Source organism: Asparagus officinalis, chromosome 3, assembly GCF_001876935.1.
Source record: "Asparagus officinalis chromosome 3, Aspof.V1, whole genome shotgun sequence".
Taxonomy (NCBI): Eukaryota; Viridiplantae; Streptophyta; class Magnoliopsida; order Asparagales; family Asparagaceae; genus Asparagus; species Asparagus officinalis.
Window position 1 is genome coordinate 86,795,043 of NC_033796.1, and position 9,656 is coordinate 86,804,698.

The window sequence follows — 9,656 nt, forward strand, 5'->3', positions numbered from 1 at the left end:
GTGACTTCATGTGAAGAGAGTATTACAAACAATCCAATTTTCAAATAACAACCAGACGAGCAATTCAAGAAATTATATGAAGATAATAGATAAGCTAAATTTCTGTTGTGATGCTACAGATCCTTGAAACCAGCATTATTGCAAAAAAAAAAAGTAAAACAAGAAAGTTTACTTATTCAAGCTTCCTGTTCAGTATTTATGACTTTGTGAACTTACTTCTCAAAAAGAAGTAAAATTATGGATCTGTTTGTCAACAAGAATACTGTATTCAAAGCATAGGGAAAATGAAAAAGATCCACATCAAAGCAAACTTACAGTAAAGCATCATCCATATTGTAATCTGTAGTTGCATCAATGTCACCGACTCCCCTTCCTTCAGAAGGAGGATGGCTAGTAGCATTGGTCATGGGAATTCCATTTTTTTCCTGCTTTGTCTTCCATCCATCAACCCTCTCCTTCCATGCAACATTGCCAAAACCTCCAGAAAACTCCCTCGACGGGTTAGCTGCTTATCGAGGAGAACATGCATATAAATATACATAAAAACACAGTGTTTCAAGAACAGAAAAGCAATAACATGTAAACAACATACGTGAGTGATTCACATAAGGCAGAGGATGCACACGCTTCCCACCAGCGCCACCTGCGGGAGACATATCAGGAGATGCTCCAGGCAATTCTCCCGAGACCTGCAAAGGAAACATATAAAAAATAAAACCACATATGCCAAGGCACATTCGTTACGACAACAAAAAAGACATATCCAAAAATTTTGGTGTTGATCCATTAAGTTCTATTAAGGATCATCTCCTCCATTAAATTTAATTAATTTCATAAGCAAAAGAAGTTAAGTTCCATGTATAAAAAATATACCGGCTGGCTATGTGTAAGCAGAGGAATGTGATTCCGAGGAATCTCTCCACTGTCATACTTTGGAGGCCCAATATCCTCCCCTCTGCCATAGTTTGTACGCCAGCTCAGCAATATCCTCTCGGCGATCTTCTGCTTCTGATCCTTCCCTCCTGAAGGATAATTGTAATCACTCACATCATCATCATCCCCATCATCTCCTTCCTCACCACGAATCACCGGGCTCCCTAACAATCAAGACAATTCTCAGTACACATTCTATGTCCAAAATGATCAAAATGAGACCTTAATGTCAAAAACCAAACCTTTGCGTCTCTTGTACTTGGTTTTGCACTGTGGGCAAGATTGATTGCCATCCTTCCTCTCATACTCATAACACGGGCGGCACACGGGGAATCCACAGACGTCGCAAGCAACGAAAAGCTCGCCGTCGGCGTTACTGCCAACGCCATCGCCGCAGATCTGGCAGACTTGCTGGGCTCCAGTAATCTTTCCATGTTTCTTCATTACAACCAAAGTTATAACACTGAATCAATGCTAGAAGCTCAAAATTTCCAACTAAGGAAGCTACATTGAAGCTGAGGTTTGATTAAGAATTAGATCTTTCAAGTCAATGCATGAGCTTTCATCCAAATTACAAAAAAAAAGCATATCAAATTGACGACATTTGAGCTGAGACCAATGAAAAATATACCGACCCCAATCTCGCCGTCGACCTCCATTGACTCCTTTGGAGTTCCTCAACAGATCCAAGTGAAGAAGAGCTCGAATTTCACCGGATCTTTCTTCAATTTGACTTCATCCCGGCCAAAATTTGAAACCCTAACTCGTTAAAAAAAACACAAAACCAGAGATCCCAGTGAATCCGACTAGACCTGACTCCGTACCAAATAATTCGCAGGGTGTTCGATCAATTGCCTCACAGAGAGAGACGATGACGATCCCTCTACAAACTGCAGCGGCAGCAGCTCTCCGTCTCCGCCTATAGAGTAATAAAAAGGGGGGGAGAGAGAAAGAGAGAGTGATATATAATATAATATTTAAATTATAATAAAGAAAGAAAAAGAAAAATGGTAGCTTGGAGTGAAAGCGACGTCGTAACCGTTATAAAAGGATCAATTTTTGGACGCAGACATTCTCCCTCTGCCCCTCTCAAACTGCGAAAGCGGAAGGGGGAGAAATTTGCACGGAGGTCCGATGAAGTTTCCATATTTACAGGACGAGGACCCGAAAAATACGATAAAGTGGTTCATAAAAATCTCAATAGTAATAAGAAAGTACTAATTTAGCGATATTTTGATAAAATTGTCAGTTCGCTTGGCATCGTTTAAATTCCATAAATGACATGTACGAAAGGGGCAGTTGAATCTACTACTTGGGTAAGAGTTACAAAAAAGTACATGAACTGTGACTTTTATGCAAAACTTCCAAATAAAGAAAGAGGAAAAGAATTATCAATTTTATACTTTAAAATATCTGAATTCCTGTGAGCGCCTATATTTTAGCTGAGACTTTCGTCGGCGTTGCGCACTCAGCCAAAAGCGAGCCCAGTGCTGATAAAGTAGGGCCTACACAGCTGACCGTGGGTGAGAGAACGCACACGATTTCGTAATGCTGAGTTGGCAGTAGAAGGTGCGAGGGAGCAGCTGTTTTGGTTTTGTGAAGAGACAGCGGACCGACCGACGCTCCGTTCTATTGGAGGGTATTTTGGTCAGCGCGGTCGGTTGGGCATTTGAGCCATTCTCTGCTAGAACAATTTTTTGAAACAGACCCATTTCAAATTTTTTTTTTAAAACCGACCCTTTTTTTTATTTACCAAAACCGATCCGATTTTGTGATTAGCAGTCTAATTAACTTCCTAAACAGTCGGGGTTGGCAACCCCGACTATTTAGGACATTAATTTTTAGGGTTTAAGACTTCTAATTAGGGTTTAACACCCTCCTAAATAGTCGGGGTTGGCAACCCCGACTGTTTAGGAAGGTAATTAAACTGCTAATCACAAAATCGGGTCGGTTTTGGTAAATAAAAAAAATGGTCGGTTTTAAAAAAAATTTGAAATGGGTCTTTTTCAAAAAATTGTTCTTCTCTGCTATTGACTCTCAGGTCTCGCCTCCGAGTCCGAGGTCACCTCGTTTTCTCCCCGATTCGGATTTACCTGTCATAGGACGGGAGCCAGAGTAAGTTAGGGTCTTCCTTTATTTTTTAAAAACGATTTTTCTTTACTTTTTTGTGTTTTTGTTTTTATAGAAATTATTTTTTGTATTTGTTTCACCAAAAAATATGGGGTGAAAATACTTTCCACCACTTTTCGTAGATTAGTTCAACTTGAAAAAAAAAAATTTGATGTGTAAATAGATTTCCTCGTTTTCTAGGTTTCGTTTGGATACTATGGTGTTTTTCTTGTTGTGTTTTTGTAAAAAAACACAATGGTGTTGTGTTCTTACCTTAAAATCTATCTATCTACCCCTTAAAAGAGGGAGTTCCAAAAAAACTTTTCATAGCCCAAAATATCCTTCAACTGTTATAAATATAACAAATTTATCCCTTTTTATCATTAAACAGAGTTGAGAAATTGGGAGCCCTAGCATCCGTTCCTCCATCGGTTCGTTCCTCCATCGGTTACGACTTCGTAGCAGCCACCATCGGTTACGCTTCAGCTCCGGCAACGCACTCCCACAACGATGAGTAGTATTGCCCTCATCATCACCGTACCTCCTCTGCTATCATCTCCTCACTTCTCAGATTTTGGGCATCGCTTACGGTCACGAAAGACTCTTTGACGAAGGTATGATTTGATCCTTTTTTAAATTTTACTTTTGATTTTTAAATGTGTTTTCATCACCGCCTAAGGATCAAACTCCGGCGACAACTCATGTCATTTCTCTCTTAAATTTTTTATTTCTGTCGTTAGATTCTCTATGCGTATGTGAATTTTCTTGATTAATAGATTTCAACTAACATTAGCTATTATATTTTCCTACAATGTCGTTTGATTATGTGTAGAATTTGTTTCCTTTTTTGTTTTTTTGGAGTATTTGGTTATTTGTTGGTGATTGCTGGAAGAACATCTGTCGCCTGTGGAGTATTTTTGGTGCTAGAATATGTACTTGAAAATACCGTAAAACATAAAAAATAATTAATGAATGAACAGTCATTCTGGAATTATTGTAATCTTTTGGTATTCTATTTGTTAACTGTGTATCTGATGTTGTCCATAGAAGTAAAAAAGTTGGCTTTAGTTGATGATGAAATCTTGGACAGCTGAGCTAATATTTTGACAATCTATTTTTCAAGGAGTCTGCCATCTGTTTGAGAAAGTTACATGTCATACCAACTGGGCACTTATGACTTTATCAGGTTTCATTATGTTTTGCTCGCAGGATTCTCCTGTCGTCTTTGTGTTCAAGTCGCTAAAAATGAAGAACCATGAATATGCTGCAAATTTAGCTCTTTTAGTTAATATTTGCTCTTATACAAGGATGCCTACTTTCTTATTGACTAACAATTTCAAGAATTTTAATGTGCTGAATTATCAAAAATCAAGGCAGTGAGTATGGTAAATTGCATGATTGACATCAATGCCTTACTCTTAATAACACACACTTAGTATAAAGGGTCTATTCACAATTAACCCTATTCTCCTTCTGTAAACATTTTATTTCTCATCTGTACCTCTTTCCAAGCAAAGCTTTTCATTTCTGCTCTTGGTAAAGGAACTGTAGAATCACATTTATGTGTGGCATTTTTTTTCAATGTTGTGTGGTTTAATAATTCGGTTGATCTTTTTTTTGCATATAGAGGTTAATTAACGATGATGTGGAAAAGGTTAAAAGCTTTCATGTGGATACAATTGTTCCTTTCCGAGAAAGATTGAAAATACTTGGGCGTGTAGCTAATTTGGAGGATCTTCCCTTGAGTGCAGCAGAGAAAACACTGATGCATAAGTACAACAAAAAGCCTTTGTTTTCTTCTCCTCACCATGAATTTTATTCGGTAAGCTTATATCTGCACCACCAATTGAGTGATTAATATTATTTTCTGTAGAGATAAAATGATTAATATTATTCTTAGAAATTTAATGTGTTTTCTGATTTTATCAAACAATTTTCAGTTAAGAGAAAGTTCATATTTTTGTTTCATTGTGTTCTATTTCTTTTGTCATTTACTTATCATCTATCAGAGGCTGCCAAAAATCATCCTAATCATTTGTCTAGCAGAAGCTTATATTTAGGAGCATTATGAACATGTTGTACATATTTTTATGCTGTATTTGTGTGCCTTTCTCAAGATTTTCACTTGATGATTTGTGTGGTCAATTTTTCCTACTGATGTACAGTAAAATTCTATCTACTTTTCCTTTAAGGTCTTGATTAATGTTAGCAAACTCAAAGTTTGTTCCTTAACAAATTTGGTACCTAATAACAAGTTGAATTCTGACAGGTTAAAGATGTTAGATGGAATGCTGAACTTGGAGGTTAGAAGATGGAATCCACTTTGGTGGAATATTTTGCTGATGAATTTAATAAAAAATTAGGAAATGGTGTTGATGTAAGGAAGTCTCCAAAGGCGATAGCTAAATTGAAGAAACAAGTTAAACGAACCAGGAAATGGTGTTGATGTAAGGAAGTCTCCAAAGGCGATAGCTAAATTGAAGAAACAAGTTAAACGAACCAAAGAAATCTTAAGCGCAAACACAGCTAAATTGAAGAAACAAGTTAAACGAACCAAAGAAATCTTAAGCGCAAACACAACAGCATCAATTTTAGTTGAATCGCTGTACGACGATATTGATTTCAGGTAGGAAGAATGTTGATTACATTCGGATATTATACTTAGAAGTTAATTTTATTTGTTTATTGTTTATACGAAATTAGTTTCAAGGTTGCTCTGTATTATGCTGATTCACTTAGTAACTTATTTGTTTATTGTTTATACGAAATTAGTTTCAAGGTTGCTCTGTATTATGCTGATTCACTTAGTAACTTTGATACCCAAACTCTTCTAATGTGCCATTTTTGGCATGCTTTTTTCTGCTTTGTATCCTCTCACCTTGAGACACTTAACACTTAAAAGCTACCAGAATATCTTTTCTTTATCACATTGTTGCAATATATTTTTCAATTGATAAATTGGAGAGATCATTTTTTTGATCAGAGAGGTCCTAATTGTTGTAGATAACATGCATGTGTGTATGCATGTGTTTGTGGTTTATTTGGTTTTGCATGTCTGGCAGTGTTTGATGTTGAACCAAACGCCTGGTTGTGTTGAATGTGCTTCAGATTCTTGGTCGTACATGTATTTCTTATGTCAATTTTTTAATTAGTAATGAGAACTTCATGTTTCTACTTTCTGTTTTATTTTTTTGGCTATATTTTATTGCTTTTTTCTTCTGAAGAAGCTTCCAGCCCTGAAAGCTGAATCTTTAAGTGCCGGTTTGCTCCTGGTTTTACTTCCCACAACATTTCTTTGTTTTTTTTTCTTTGGTCTGAGCGAGGACAATTAGGACTCCATACTTACTGTCCTGTTTGATGTTCAAAACTTTTGCTTGGTGTTTCCTTTCTTCCAGAAATAGCTGGTGTTTCTTTTCTTCCAGAAGTAGCTATGCGAATTACTAGGTTGCATCATTATATGCAATCTAGGAACCAGAAAATATTTTTTATGTAGAAGTTAGACAATTCTTGGAATTCTGGATTAACTATTTGTCCTTTTTCTTAAATGCAATTTTAAAATTTATTTCTGACTTTTAGAAACTAGACAAGATCAGAAGATCCCCTCAAAAAATTAGTTGACTGGGCTTCGTGAAGCATGGTGTCTATGTTGTGTTACTGTAGTCTGCATCCTCCTTGTGTTATATTTTCTCTGCATCCTCCTTATATTATATTTTCTCTTGAATTTCCAAGCTTGTTATTTTTTGAGGTAAATTTGTGGCATATTTTGTTTATACCAATTCGGTTCTGATTGTGTTTCCTATCCATTTTTGTCTGCCAGGAGCTCAATAACTCGTGAAAAAATTGAAGAACTTTGTGGGGATTTGTGGGATCAAGCCCTTGTTCCTCTTAAGGAGTTACTCAAGCACTCTGGCTTGGGGGTTGATGATATTTATGCAGTTGAGCTGATTGGTGGAGCAACTCGTGTGTCAAAATTACAGGTTAAACTGATTTTGCAATTCTTTGGACTATATATTTGTCTTTCTCGTTTTAATATTGTAAGATGCGAAATAATGTTTGGATTTACATTATTACATTGCTTTAGCTTTGTCGTTTTGCATCTCATCAAACTAGATCTCTTCCACTACTGTGGCAATAATTTCTTGGAGGCACTATCACGTATTGTGGATTGCATGTTCACTGAAGTTTAAATGTCTCAATTGCTCTTGTTTACCTTGTTTTCCGAAAGAAACATTTCAAAAAAAAATTGGTGTGTTCTTGTATATGTCTATCTATGAATTTTGTTTTTTTTCTGCAGATTATTATTTCTAGAACTCTTGTGTGTCAAATTACAAAGAAACAGTTCTTGGTCCATGAGAATGTAAGGGTTGGTAGATGACAGTTAAAGCCTTATCATTCAAATTGAAAACTCATAAAATATCATTTGATTAAGGTGCGTTTTAAGTATTTAAGCTCTAATTGCTAGGACTCTAGATGGACTAGGGCCTGTAGTTTTGACTTAAGAACAAATCTCAGAAAACTTAGGATCTTCAGTAGGAGCTTCGGATGTTTTATTTTGACATCATCATAAGTTTATCTCATTTACTGTATTTTATTATTGTTTTAAGCTTATATGAACCTTGTAGTAATCAAATTTGAGTGAACATTAATTCACTTAGTTATTTTATTTCTGATGCGTCAAGAGATTTAACTATGCAAATGACAGTATATTTGTATCTATATAGATCACGTAATATATTTTTAGTTCTGCCAGACTATCTTGCAAATTTTTAGATTCATGTTATGTTCAAGGTGACTTTGGTATGTTGAAATTTGAGTTTAAAGACTTCATGCATAATATTTTCATGTCTGGTAGTTTGTAGTTATGATTAATATGCACTTGATTGGAAGACAAATACATCAGGCAGTTCAAATAAAAGGTTGATAGGGTTGTATTTTATCAGCTCTGTTGCCACATTGCTCATTCTTTTATAACTTCTTGCAGGCTAAGCTTTAGGAATTTCTCGGAAGAAAATATTTAGGCAAGCATCTTGATGCTGACGAAGTAATTGTTCTTGGTTCTTCATTGCATGCTGCTAATTTAAGTGACGGAATTAAGTTAAACCGTAAGCTGGGAATGATTGATGGTTCTTCTTATGGCTTTGTGCTTGAACTAAATGGCACAGATCTTGTGAAAGATGAGAGTACAGAAACTTTACTTGTACCGTGGATGAAGAAAATGCCCATTAAGGTCAGTATCTTTTTGAAGACATTGCTTTGGGTTCTCCAGATGATTCTACTATTCATAATAGACAATCTATGCATCTAAGGACATAATATTCTGTCTTAGATGTGATGATAGATCTAAGTGAGAAATAAAGTAAAAACATCCATAGCTTGGGAAGATATCTTTTAGTGTTACATCTGTGACTAAAGGACCTTATGTGGCATAATAGAAGATTATTTCGAGGGTGTTATTTCTGCCTTTGATGATAACAAAAAACTATATGGTATTTCAACTCGAAGAGTTCGGTGAAATCCAAAATGAATTGCCGGAAGTATTTGAGACAGGTAACAAAATCAAGATCTAGATTATTATAATGGTTTTGGCGATGTAGGTGCAGAGAAAATACTTTCAGATGGTAGAGATGCATGACTGTCCATTCCAGTAGAGTTAATCAACGTTAAATATCAATTTACATTGCGGCCAATATACATTTATGTTGGATGCTAACAGTCAGTAAAGGATACACCACCATCAATAAGTTTTTCTATTTGAAAAGCCTTTCATTCTGCATATTATTTCTTTTCACGTGCATGTTGGTTTTCTATTATTTTTCTAAATGTAAGACATAATGCATGTAGGAAACAATGTCAAATGAACATGCTATGCGGTTTCTTTTGGTTGGGAGTGCAATGCTTTTGTCATTGTTCTTGCTCTTAAAGTTTCTATCAAAAGATTTGGTGAATGTTGTGCTCACATGTTACTTTTTTGTGCTAGGAATCATTGCTCTTTCCTATGTTTTTTACTCTTGCTTTTAACCTACTTTGTTGTAGATACATTATTAATGATAAGAATAGCCGCAATTTCTCATATTTTATGTTCTTTTTCTTTGTACTTTCTCACCTTCTGCGGGCAATTTTCATGCAGATCAACATTGTTACCTGCTATAAAGCAATAGCTTCCAAACCACTAGAATGAAAACCTCATTGTTTGGCGTGCTGAAATTTTACACTGTATGTTTTCTTAAGCCTCTAATATGGTTTAACTTAATCCTGGTGTACTACTGAGTGAGCAAGTAAAATGCTAGATTGATCATTTAGGACTTTGACTAATCATTCTGGCTTCCTGACTGTTTTGATCTAAAGACACCATAAAATGCACAGTAGAATCTGCATCTGACCCATATAGATATAGATCCGACTTGTTTAGTTCAACATCCTATTTTTCAATAATGTTTTTCCTTTGAAAAGGATATTTTTGACTCACATAACAGTTTGCCAGTAGTAGTTGGTAGATGTCAAAGAAATTGAGCTCACATATGTAGTAAGTTTGGGGTATGGAAGTTAAATTGGTATAAACTTTGTGATACTAAAGTGCAAATAACCCTTTGTTTTATTTTAGTTTCCTTCTATCA

General features: G+C 35.6%; 1 protein-coding gene across 2 annotated transcripts; it reads right to left on the reverse strand.

The window, feature by feature from the left end:
* LOC109834437 (probable cellulose synthase A catalytic subunit 8 [UDP-forming]) lies at positions 297–2,058 on the reverse strand. 2 transcript variants are annotated; one of them, XM_020402454.1, is made up of 6 exons: positions 1,973–2,058; positions 1,569–1,852; positions 1,176–1,371; positions 874–1,097; positions 593–689; positions 297–505 (listed from the first exon to the last, which is right to left on the reverse strand). In XM_020402454.1, the coding sequence occupies exons 2-6, from the start codon at positions 1,590–1,592 to the stop codon at positions 312–314; spliced, it is 735 nt and encodes a 244-aa protein (XP_020258043.1). In that variant the 5' UTR covers positions 1,593–1,852; positions 1,973–2,058; the 3' UTR covers positions 297–311. The 2 variants fall into 2 exon arrangements, with proteins under 2 accessions (XP_020258043.1, XP_020258044.1); XM_020402455.1 differs by lacking the exon at positions 1,973–2,058 and having other exon boundaries at positions 1,569–1,666; positions 1,758–1,928.